The sequence below is a fragment of the Microtus ochrogaster genome, unplaced genomic scaffold, assembly GCF_000317375.1.
Source record: "Microtus ochrogaster isolate Prairie Vole_2 unplaced genomic scaffold, MicOch1.0 UNK16, whole genome shotgun sequence".
Classification (NCBI taxonomy): domain Eukaryota; kingdom Metazoa; phylum Chordata; class Mammalia; order Rodentia; family Cricetidae; genus Microtus; species Microtus ochrogaster.
Genome location: NW_004949114.1, coordinates 1,276,940 through 1,288,828, shown reverse-complemented (window position 1 = coordinate 1,288,828; position 11,889 = coordinate 1,276,940). Strand labels below are relative to the sequence as shown.

General features: G+C 55.4%; 1 protein-coding gene across 3 annotated transcripts in view; it reads left to right on the top strand.

Moving 5' to 3' along the window:
• Positions 1-11,889, top strand: part of Pdgfa (platelet derived growth factor subunit A) — a 20,744-nt gene that overhangs the window by 2,400 nt on the left and 6,455 nt on the right. For all 3 annotated transcript variants that reach the window (XM_026789300.1, XM_026789301.1, XM_005367089.3), the window contains 4 exons: positions 506-635; positions 1,960-2,056; positions 6,752-6,862; positions 9,148-9,335. In XM_026789300.1, the coding sequence (XP_026645101.1) occupies positions 506-635; positions 1,960-2,056; positions 6,752-6,862; positions 9,148-9,335 (526 nt within the window). The remainder of the gene's footprint in view (positions 1-505; positions 636-1,959; positions 2,057-6,751; positions 6,863-9,147; positions 9,336-11,889) is intronic.

The window sequence follows — 11,889 nt, the reverse complement described above, 5'->3', positions numbered from 1 at the left end:
CGTGCTGTGCTGGGCCGCCGCGCCGTGCCCGGCCCGGGGCGGCAGCGGCGAGAGGAAGGCCCGGGGACAGGCTCTCGGGGCTGCCCGTAGCCTTCAGGGAGAAGTGAGGCGGCCGCCGGTATCGGACCGAGAGTCCAGACAGGTGATCGGTGGTGCGGCGGGAGCTGCAATCCCGCTCCGTGGTCCCCTGCCGGGGCGGATGGCAGCAAATATGCGGATTTACCGGCCGGGTCGCTCCTAAAGCCAGCGACGGGGAGCGAGCGCGGCGGCGGCCAGCACGGGGAACGCACCAAGGAAGAAGCCCAGCCCCCGCCCTCCGCCCCTTCCGTCCCCACCCCCTACCCGGCGGCCCAGGAGGCTCCCGGCGCGACTCTGTTCCTCCTCCTCCTCGCTGGCTCTGCACTCGCTGCTCGCGCCGGGCGCGCTCCGCAGGCTCCCTGCTCTCCGCGCCACCCTCCTCCGGGCCGCGCTCCCTGAGGGATGGTACTGAATTTCGCCGCCACAGGAGCCCGGCTGGAGAGCCCGCCCCGCGGCCTCGCCTCCCTGCCGAGCTTCCAGCGCCTCGGGACGCGATGAGGACCTGGGCTTGCCTGCTGCTCCTCGGCTGCGGATACCTCGCCCATGCCCTGGCCGAGGTGGGTGCCACCCCCGCGCCTCCGTCCCTTCTTGGCTCCCTCTGCGCACGCCCCCCTCAGCTACCTGTTTCAAGCTCTGCGAAGAGCATTTCGATTTTTGCCAGGGTGGTGTAATTTAAAAAAAAAAATTCCCAACTGGGTTCTATTTTCTGCCATGCCCAAGTGTGTCTGGTGAGTTTCCAGCGCGTTGCGTCGCTCCGCCTTGGGGAGGGACGGGGGGAGCCGCGAGGTGAACCAGTGGGCAGAAACTTCGGGGGTCTGTGGGTGCCTTTCCCGGAGGGGCAGCCCGAACGCAGCGGACAATGCAGTAACGGGGTGCGGGCAGCGGGAAAGGGGGTGTGTGTAAACTGACCATGCCCTGGGAGGGGACTAGGGCGGGCAGTAAGCAGGTAAAGGAGGGTGCGGCTGAAGCTTGGGACTGGGCAGGGTGGGCAGCGCCCAGCCGCAGTCCCTAGTTCCCGGTCCCCAAGCCCAGTCGGACGCGGGGCTGGAGCAGTCTCCGCCCGCCCAGGGCCTGCTTACAGGTGGCTGAGCGAGGCAGATGGGGCCGGGCCAGGCGCCCGCACCCTCCCACCGCTACCACCACCCCCAGTCCCCGGGAGCTTTGCCGTGATGAATGACTTTCCACAGCCCCTGTCGTGGGAACTTCGTGGTTGAGTCCCCCAGCGACCCTGACTCCCTTTAAAAAAAAACTGGGAGGGAGAGTGGGGGAGGCTGAGCTGTGGGGGTGGTCTGGGCAGGGACCGGAGAGGCGCGAGGTGGATATTTAACCCCTTGCGTTCCCTGCAGCCTCTTTAAGCCCCACTGGATCTGGGCGTCCTAGTCGGCACTAGGGCCGTGACTGGGCCGGAGCCAGGTGGGGCGACAGCGCGCTCGTGCGTGCGGGGGTGCGCGAAGACCCTCTCCCCTACGGGCTCGGCCCAGGATTCCCGGGAGTGAAATTGAACCCTCAGGCTAGATTAAAGTGTTGGGGCTGCTGTGACTCCAGGCATGGATCCGTGACGCATTTCAACCCTCTCTTTCTACATGTGGATTTAGCGATTAAACCAAAAACTCTTCGGGCCCCTAACTGCCCCCGGACACCCTGGGGAGGGCCAGATTGCGGGTGCTTTTTTGTCTGAACATGTCAAGGCCGTGTTGGGGTGTTTTTTTTCTTACCAAGGTCAGACAGACTGGAATGGGGTGGAGGACTTGGGGGGGGGTCCCATCTAGCCCCACCCGAGCCTCTGGTTCTAGAGCTTGGCGGGGTTCGGGCGGGGCTGCGTGGCCCCTGGGGCCTGGCTGGAATCTCTGGGCGCGTCCTGACGGTGTGGTCTGCTTGCAGGAAGCCGAGATACCCCGAGAGCTGATCGAGCGGCTGGCTCGAAGTCAGATCCACAGCATCCGGGACCTCCAGCGACTCTTGGAGATAGACTCCGTAGGTAAATCGCGCCCCTGCCCCTGGCTGCGGGAAGGGCGCGGGCGGCGGGGCGGGCAGTTCGCGAGAGGAACCGTACCCAGCGCTCAGCCGGGCCGGGTGCTGCGCAGGAGCGCACCGAAAGGTCAGACTCCACTCGCCGGCCATAAACGCCCAGGCGTATGAGTCAGGCGTTTCTCCTGCAGCCGCCACTTTCTCTCCCAGCGGCAGCAGCCGAGGGTTGCTTCGCTCGCCCGGGGGTTGTTTTTGCATTTAAGGGAAACGCAGCGGGTGTGTCACTGAAAGTTCAGCTTTAGAGTTTGCCGAAAGACCCTGCCAGGTGTGCGGGTCAACGGCCGCCTCTGGCCCTGGAGCGCGGGAGCCCGCCCTGAGGGCGCGCGGCTCTAGCAGGTCTTCCGCCTGGCGGTCCCCCATTGCGTTGAGAAGCTAGTCGGTCCGGGCCTTTTGTAAACTACTCTCCCTGGTGCCTTGATTGCCCGGGGCTGGTGGGTCCCTGTGGTAACCACAGGAGGCCAATGTTTTTCTCAACTTTATCCTGTTAAAAAGGCGCGCCTGGGACACATGCGCTTGGGGCTATTTTGGGGGCTCCCAGCCTCGGGCTAGAGCCAAGTCCCTGTAGAAAACAATTTGTAAATGTAGGATTGGATTAGACTCGGGTCGACAAGTGCTAAAATAGAGGGTCACGGGTGGGGGTGGGAGAGGCACACTGTGTGCTGGAGGACAAGGTCTCCTTCTGTCCTTTGTGACAACCTTTTCAAAGTGAACACTTGGCCTGGGTATTCTTTTTGACACGCTGGGATAAAATATACCAGCTTAAAAAAAAAATGACCCGATGAGTTTGTCAGGAGGAACTAAAGGGCGCTAAAGCGAAGAATTCTGAGTGACTATCTCCCCCGACCCCACTCCTGCAAACTTTTCAGAAAAGGGGGAGTGGTGCGAGAATTAAGTAAAATCACATGGCCTAACCATTTGGAAATTTGTACCTAATTTTGGTGGTGGAGAGGCCTGAACTGTTTTTGTTGCCTGCCAGAATCATTTTTTTAACAAGGCGGCCCTGTTTCTGTAGTTTCTTGACCCAGGAAATCCTTGGCCTGATCCTTATCAGGAGTGGCAGGCCTAGGGTTTCCCTTGGAGATCAGGGGTGGGACAGGGAGTTTTGATCTGATCCCTTGGCGTGCAGGCCTGGGTCACTGGGGAAATACACCCATAGTTTTTGCTGGTCCCCAAAGGCTTTGGAGACGGGGTGCACTGCCTTCCTGCCCTGCTTTAACCAGGGTTGGGCCTCCTGCTGGCGGGTTGTTGGGGGGAAATGGGCCATTCACTTTTCTGCTGGGACCATTCTTATGCTGTTCTTTACAGCCACGCCTCCCCAACCCCCCACCATTAATGCTTTTAGCTTCGTGGTTCTGTTAGGTTAAGCCGGTGTACCCAATGGGGGGCTGGAGACTTCTGGGTTGGGGCCTCCTTCCGAGGGTCCAAAGAGAAAAAGCAGTCCTGCCCCTGGAGGTTTCAAATTGCTTCTGTAAGAATGTGTGTGTGTGTGTGTGTGTGTGTGTGTGTGTGTGTGTGTGTGTGTGTCCCTGTCCCTGTCCCAGGGGATTTAGGACATCCACCCTCTTCAGTCCACCTGTCAGACACTAGGGGGTCTCTGGAGGTCTCCATGGGAAACTTCTGAGAACCAATTATGGTTTTGGGCTTTGACTTGAAGACTGGAGGAGGACCCTTTGTGACACCAACCCCAAATGGGGTCTCTCTGCAGGTCTTTTCCCCTACTCTGGTGTGGAAACTAACTGGAGTCTAGTCTTTGGCCTGGGAAAGAGTGGCTGGTTGGCTCTCCTCCTTCTCATTTGGTTCCTTCTGGAAGTGAGCTCTGTGGCTCAGGCTGCAGACATTTGTGGTCATCAGTCAGTTTTAGAGTCAGCTGGAAGGGGTCCTCACTGGGGTGTTCCCAGGGGTGGCCTCTCCCGATGAATTCTTGATGTCCCTCTATCTAGGTTGCAGGCAGCAGAGAAAGGCTTGGGTGTCCCAGGCTCCCCAGCCAACGCCTCATCTAAGTGGGTGGAGCTTTGTGATTGGCACATGGCTCCTCTAGTGGGCTGGCGGCATCCCCATTTTCCAGATGGGGAAACCCTGAAGGCATCTCCTCCCAACCTTGCAGCTCCTTAGCTGTGTGGCCCAGCTCCAGAGGTGGCAGGATTCCAATACATTGCTAAGAATGTCCCTGAGCCCAGAGCATTCCATGCTGAAGTCAAGGAGCTCTTAGTGGCCTTTCGGTGTGGCTTTTGGGTCCAGAGATTGGCATGCAGCCTTGCTGTGAACTGTAGCTCAGGAGTTCAGGTCGAACGTGTGTGTGTGTGTGTGTGTGTGTGTGTGTGTGTGTGTGTGTGTATAACGGGAGCTTTGTTCTCTAGAGCCTCTGGCCAGGTGCCCATGGGTCATTGAGTAACTGATACATAAACATCCCATCCTATAATACTATAATAGCCAGGGCAGAGCTATGGGATTCTGTCAGTCCTTCCTCTAGCGCTCAGGGATTGTCAGTGAGACATCTGCATAGGACAAAGGGAGATGACTTGGTTGACCTGAGAGGGGCTTAGCCACTAATTCATGATAGGCTCTGCCGTGTCACACAGGGAAACATCCTCAGTCTCCCCAAGAAGAACTCTGCCTCCCATCGAAGATGCTATGGTAGTGGATCAACCCTTAGCTTGTGACTACTTCAATTTTTTTTAAAGAAATGGTGTCATATAGCCCAGGTTGCCCTTGAACTCTTACATTGCCAAGGATCTTCTCTTGTCTCTTGCTTCCATGGAGATAGGTTTAAAGGCAGCATTACCACGTTTATTTAATGTAATGCTGGGGATGGGACCCAGGGCCTCATGTGTTCCGGACCCTCTTCCTGCTGAGCTACGTCCCCAGTCTCTTTTTGTTGTTTTTGTTTTTCTGAGAAGAGTGGCCTGCTTTGCTACCACATCTGGCCTGCTACCTGTCTTAATCTGAGCTTCTATGAGTAGGAGCTGTAACTAGTCTCTATGGCTGAGTTTCTGTCTGCAGTAAGTTCAATCAGGAAACCTTGGGTCAGGGAATTGAGCCTCTGGGCACTGGACCTGGAGGGTCCCAGCTTTCTTTTGATCTTGATTATTTTTTCCTGAGACTAGATCTTGTGTATCCCAGGCTGGCTTTGGATTTACTTTGTGTCTGGGGATGACTTTGAACTCTTGATCCTCCTGCATCCACTTCCTGGGGAAAGGGGGTTCACCACGTGCCTGTCTGATTTGTTCTTGTTCAGTATCTCTGGATTCTAGTGCCCTGGCTTCTGCAAAGTCAGTGACACCTGCTCTGTGCATGTTGAGGCAAGCAAGGCATCAGAGGACCACAGCTGGTACCACTGCCCACCCTCCCAGGTCCTGTGAGTGGACGGCCCATTCATCTCTTGCTGGTTTGGCCATGGAAGGATGGTCATCACTAGGTCGTGACTCATCATGTCACTGTTTTATGAAGAGATGCTTCTCTGTAACAGTTGGTTGACGGGAAATTTTTACTGCATGAGCAGTTCCAATCTTATTTTGGGTCTTTAAAAAAATCCGTGCCATTGGAACATTGAGTCATTTTAGTTTTTGGGCTCGGATTCATCGTTGACACTCACACCTTAGGCAAGTCTTTGCTTTTCATCTTACACGTGTGGGTAGCAGACATCCCAGGGTAGAGGAGGCTGGCGTGTCTCCTATCGGTGTGCAGATACTAGGAGGTCCCTCCGTTTGGGCAGAATGTCACTAAACGTTGGGTGTCCCTGGGGAAGAAGTGGCAGGGAAGGGGAATCTGCATGGTACAGTTTGGGAAAGCCAGGTATAGGTTATATTGGGGACTGATCTGTCTAGGAGCTCTGTGTCCTTCTGTCCCTAGGAATTGAAGAATTTGGGGGGTATTATGTCCCACGGGCAAGTTCCCCAGGCTGATCTTAACTGTATTCTCCATTCTGTGGGTAAGGGTAGCCTCATCTTTGCTGCACACCTGGTGGCCCTCAACGTGTGAACAGTCCTTCAAGCCACTGGCTTTTCTCCCACCCCTTCTGTAGGGGGACCTTACTCCCTGGGCCCCTGGGACTCCAGTCTCAGGCTTGACTCTGCACCTCGTTTTTCACTCTCCTGGCAGCCGCACCCCTTTGCTGTTTCTCATGGCCTCTGGCCCTCGGAGCAGGCTTATTTCAGGAACAGTGGAGGTTGGCTTTCAGCCCAGTCTGGCGTTTGCTTCCGATGCCCCTCAGAGGTTAGGACACTTCATCAAAGCCTGCTTTACAAGAGGGGAGGCCCTGTACACACAACAGCAGGAGAGAGGCTGCCGCCCTTCCCCTCTTGGCTTCAGCGGATAGTGGTACTGCTTGAGAACCGGGTCCATCTGGGTGGCCTTGGGACCTGCTGGCCCCCTCAGAGGTCATATCAAGGGAGAGTACCTGAATGCCACTTGAAAGGACCTCAGGTTTTCACAGGAGAGCTGCAGTTCGGGGACATGCCTACTGACAAGATAGTAGGGGGTTGGTTGGACGTGCCACATTGGAAACCCCATCTGGGAGCAAAGGGTCTGGGGTTGGGGACTGAGCTGTTGTCCCCTGCTCTGAAGGCTGCTGTAGAAGCTTCACTGTTGAGGTCTCAAGGATGTGACACATAGTTGTGGGCACTGGTTACCATCTTTTTCTCTCCAGCTGTAGGGGCTGAGGATGCCTTGGAGACGAGCCTGAGAGCCCATGGGTCCCACACCATTAAGCATGTGCCCGAGAAGCGGCCTGTGCCTATTCGCAGGAAGAGAAGTATTGGTGAGCATGGGAGGGTGTGCAGTAGCTGTCAGGGGGGCAGGTCTCCACTAGAGCCGTGAGTGTTCCCTGCGTACTCAGGGACAGGCACAGCCACCTCGCCTTCCTCCACCAGACAAAGGCTTCGCTGGCCTTCTGCCCTCCCCATGGAAGCCGCCCTCTTTCTCCTCTGTAGAGTGTCTCCTGCCTGCCCTTCTGCAGTCTTGTGCCTGGGCCAAGAGTTTCCAGGAGGGGAACATTATAAATTCCTTAAGTGCCCGGTCTTGTCAGGGCCTGTCTGCAAGGAGGCTTCGTTGGAAAACGTGGCCAAGCTTAATTTCCAGTTCCTGATGGGAGCTCCAGCATGCTTCTCCTGGGCTTCAGCTGCAGAGCTGGGGTGTATGCAGCCTGGAGTCCGCTGGACACCTCCTCCCGTGCCCCTTCCTCATTCACCTTTGTCGCTAGTTTAGCTTTGTTGCTATTCACCTGGCCCTCGATCTGGGAAAAAAAATTAGATTCTCTCAGTACCTGTGCGCTCTCTTCCTGGGGTGGGGTTGCAGCTATGACCGCTCGGCTGCCTGTGTCCCGTTGGCCAGCTGGCTGCTGGGTGATCCTGAGCTAGTGGGTTCCCTCTCTGGGAGATGTAGTTATCAGTAAGATGCTGGGTTTTATCGATGCCTTGTTGGCTAGCGGAGAACTTTGCTGAGGTGAGAATAGATGGAAGTTTCCAGCCAGGCCTCAGTCATCCAGTAGGACCCTTAGAATGCCTATTCCGGACGGAGCTATGTGTGTCCGGGGGGGGGGGGGAGTAGGGGAGGGCACACTGATTGCAAACTACTCAGACTGCTAAGGAACTCTGTATGGAACTCACTTGGAAGACTCTATATAAGAACTCTATATAAGATCAGTGGTGGGAGATAAAGAGGGGCTGAGTCCAGTTGCCCAGTGTGCCTGGCCCAGTGTTGAGGGGGGAGGCTCTGTGTTGGACTCATAATCCAGAAGGACAGTGCAGGCCTCTGGAGGACAGAGAGGAATCTGGGCCCCATTTCTGTTCATTCATCCATTCCTTTCTCGCCCCCAGGGAGTCTGTAAACACCTGCATAGCTCCTCTGGGGTGTGTTGGCAGCTGTGAGTGTTCCTATTCCTTGTGTCTCCTAGGTATGGTTCACTCCGGTTGGTTAGCTGGCCTGAGTCTCTCCTACCCTAAGGACCCTGGCTCCCCTACTCCTTCCAGTTCTGAGTTTAGGGTTGAGGAACCCTTAGTGTTGATAGGGCAGCAGGAATAGTCAGTAGATAGCCCCCAAAGACCTCCTGGTAACCTCAGCCTCCTCTCACCAGATTGGCTAGTCCCAAAGTTTGGACACTGCCAGGCAGCCATTATATCGTAACCAATGGAGTCTAGGGTTCCGTGGGGTTAATGCGGATTGTTTGAGGAAGAGAAGGGTGTGTCCCCCATGGTTCTGAGGGGATTTCTTGTCTGCTGTGCACACCTGGCAAGCAGGTAGCCCCAGACTGGTTGTGTTCATCTGTGTGATTAGTGCAGGGAAGGAAATAGCTGCCTTCTCCTTGGGGGACAAATAAATGTAGTTTTGCTGCCTTTCATGACCAGGTCCCCAGCTCTGGGTTATGTGGAGACTGGGGTTGCTGCTCTCCCATTTCTTGGCCTGCAAAAGCAAGGAGAAGGGTGCTAGGGATGGAACCAATCAGTGCCTAGTGTATGCTAGGTAAATGCTCTAGCCACACCCCAGCCCCTCACTGAGGATTCTAGGCAGGGGCTCTACCACTGAGCCACACCCCAGTCCCTCACTGGGGGATTCTAGGCAGGGGCTCTACCACTGAACCGCACCCCAGCCCCTCACTGGGGAATTCTAGGCAGGTACTCTACCACTGAGCCACGCCCCCAGCTCTTCACTTGAAGGGATTCTAGGCAAACATCATGCCACTGAGCCACACTCCTAGCACTTCACGGGTGTGGGCATGGGTGGGCGTGGGGGGAGAGGGTCTAGGCAAATGTTATATTGCTCAGTCATTTTCCTAGCCCTCTTCACTTTCGAGACAAGACCTCCCTAAGTTGCCCAGGTTGGCCTTGAACTATGTCTGTTGCTTTGACGTGAGTTTCAGCCCTGTATGTTCAGGGGCCTATTGGCAACCAGCATGTTTTTCATCTGAGAGCTGTCACAGGGATGAGCTTTGCCGAGGTCTAGCCTAGGTGGGCATCTCCAGTTTGGGTTGGGAGATTGAAGGGTCATGTTCGTGTGCTACTGGTAGATTCCTAGGTCTCCTGATTCACAGTACTCTTGCCTTTGCAGAGGAAGCCATTCCTGCAGTTTGCAAGACCAGGACGGTCATTTACGAGATACCTCGGAGCCAGGTGGACCCCACATCGGCCAACTTCCTGATCTGGCCCCCGTGTGTGGAGGTGAAGCGCTGCACCGGCTGCTGCAATACCAGCAGCGTCAAGTGCCAGCCCTCAAGGGTCCACCACCGCAGTGTCAAGGTGAGAGCCCTGCCCTGTCTGGTCGTCAGCCTTGCAGGATGCTCTTGGCTGGTGTGTGTGGTGGGGGTGGGGGGATGGGTGGTTTGAAGGGGGGCATATGACTTAAGGTTGTTAGCACACAGTTCCGTACAAAGCCAGGGGGCTGTCTTTCAGCAACCTTCAGGAGTGACTGCGGGACATTCGGTGGTCACAGCGTGCTTCTGTCATTGAGGAGTTGTTGACAAATGTCTCTTTATTCTAGATAGCATAGTATCTGCATTGGGCTCTGATGGCCAACCAAAGAAGGTGGTTCACTCAAGTCTAGCTTGCTGAGGAGCTGAGGTTATTTTGACTCAATAATAGGCAGCTGTAGCACAGGAAAGCCCGCCCTGACCTTGGTGATACCTGGAGAAGTCCATGTCCGTAGAGCTTCCTCCCAGAGAGTCGGTCTCCTCCTCTCCCCAGCGATTGTTACTGCTTATGTGCATGTGCTTGTTTCATTAGCCTCCCTGGGTCTTACTAGCCCCCTCTAGGAAGGAGTGTTTTAACTCAGAGGGAACAGCCACTTATCACCATGAGAGGTATCTGAGGCCCCCAGTTGGCATACATGGTCATTATCTGTATGGATGACTGTGGAACTTGAGTCTGTTCCTGTCTGGACCTGTGTGTCCCTCTGTGCTCCTGGGGACTTGTTTTTGGCCTCCTTACAGGATGATGGAGGGTTTCTAGCTCCCAGGGGTTTGGTTCTGCTTTGGGCATGGGTCTAAGAACATGGTTGAAGGGCGGTTGCCTGTGTTGCCAAGCTGGAGCCCTCTGTGCTCCACCAATCAGACACTCTCGGACAGCGGCTCTCAACCTTCCTAGTGCTGCGACCTTTCAATACAGTTTCTCATGTTGTGGTGACCCCCCCAACCATAAAATTATTCTGTTGTATTTCATAACTGTATTTTGCTGCTGTGGGACCCTGAAGGAGTCACAACCCACAGGCTGAGCATCATTGCCCTAGGCTGCTCTGCAATCTGAAAACTGACTCCACCTAGTTGAGACCTTTTTGCTAAACGTGGACCATTTGGGTGGCTGAGCGGGCACAAGGGACTCTCGACAGCTGAGGGGCTAGCATGCCTCTGAGGGTAACATCTGCTTCTGACACAGCCAGGCTTCTGTAGCCAGGCGACTTTGCTTGTGTGAAGGCTCCCCAGAATTATGCATGAGGATTTCAGGGTCATTCTTGTACCCTAGTGAATCCATCTCAACTCCCAACCATGCACTGACCCTTGGCCCTGGTGGAAGGGAGCTGCCAGGAGAACATGTTTTGTATTCGGCACCTTATTTGTGACCCGTAACCCGGGCACCTGCAGTTGAGACTGTCTTTGATGGCTGCTGTTTGGTCTCCTGAGAGTTCCAGGGCTTGACTGATGTCATTGCAGGCATCCTCAGGACTGGACACCCCATCAAAAGCCCTGGGCTTTTCTCAGGTTCCCATGGACTTGTCTGGGGTGCTCTCTGGGTTTGCTATCCACCCTAAAGGTTGGACAGGGATGTTGGCTACTGTCAGGGTGCTGGCTTAAGCACCCTGGTAGCTCATGTGACCTGGACCTGCCTCAGCCTTTCCTTGGGCCTCAGGGTTCCCACTGATGCTATATTGAGGAGTCCGGAAAGCTGCTATCTTATTCTTTCGGTACAGGTGATGGGTTTGATCTAGGATAGGTCTGTCTGTTTATTGATCTGTCTGGCTTCATTCCTTGCCTGCCTACCGTGATTACCTTATGTAGTCTAGACTGGCTTAGCACTGTGTAGCCCAGGCTGGCGTTAACCCTCCCTCAGTGTCCTGCCTGGAATCACAAGAGTGTGGCAGTATGAGTTCTGAAGTAGCTTTTCCATGCTGGAGACATGCGCGGAGGTTGACTAGTGTGACCAGGTGTGGAAGGGTTTTGACTTGGAGGTTTTCATTCTCTGGCCCGTGGGACAAGGACTGTCCATTCCCACTGGCACTGCTGCCCACTGGGATTGATTGCCTCTTCTCTGTGCTTTATGGGACTGTGCCTTTACCCGTTACCCCTTGGGGCTCGTTTGCCTGGTAGGATCTTGGTTAGTTGAAAGGGACCAGTCTAGCCCTGGTTGTGCTAGGCTCTCCCATACTTCCTCCTAAGCTCTCACCCATATACACCACCACTGCCACCCACCCAGAGCTGGGAGGGGACATCCGGCCCCAGCTCCTGCAGGCTCTGGCAGAGGGGACAGAAGGTCAGTGGAACAGGAGCCCCATTGTGGATGCCAGCTCTGCAGCGTTTGGGGTGGAGGCTGGTGATGACCTGGATGGAGGGAGATGGGCCCAAAAGTCCCAGACTCAGAGTCAGCAGGGTGGGGCTGATGATGAGGCTCATAGCAACCATATCTACCCTGTGTGATATGTGCCATCAACCCTGGTTCTGGTGTGTGTGTGTGTCCTTTCTTGTGGTACTGTGTATTAAACCCAGGACTTCTCATTATAGGCAAACATTTACCACTGAGCCACACCCCAGCCCCTCACTGGGGGATTCTAGGCAGGTGCTCTACCACTGAGCCACACCCCAGC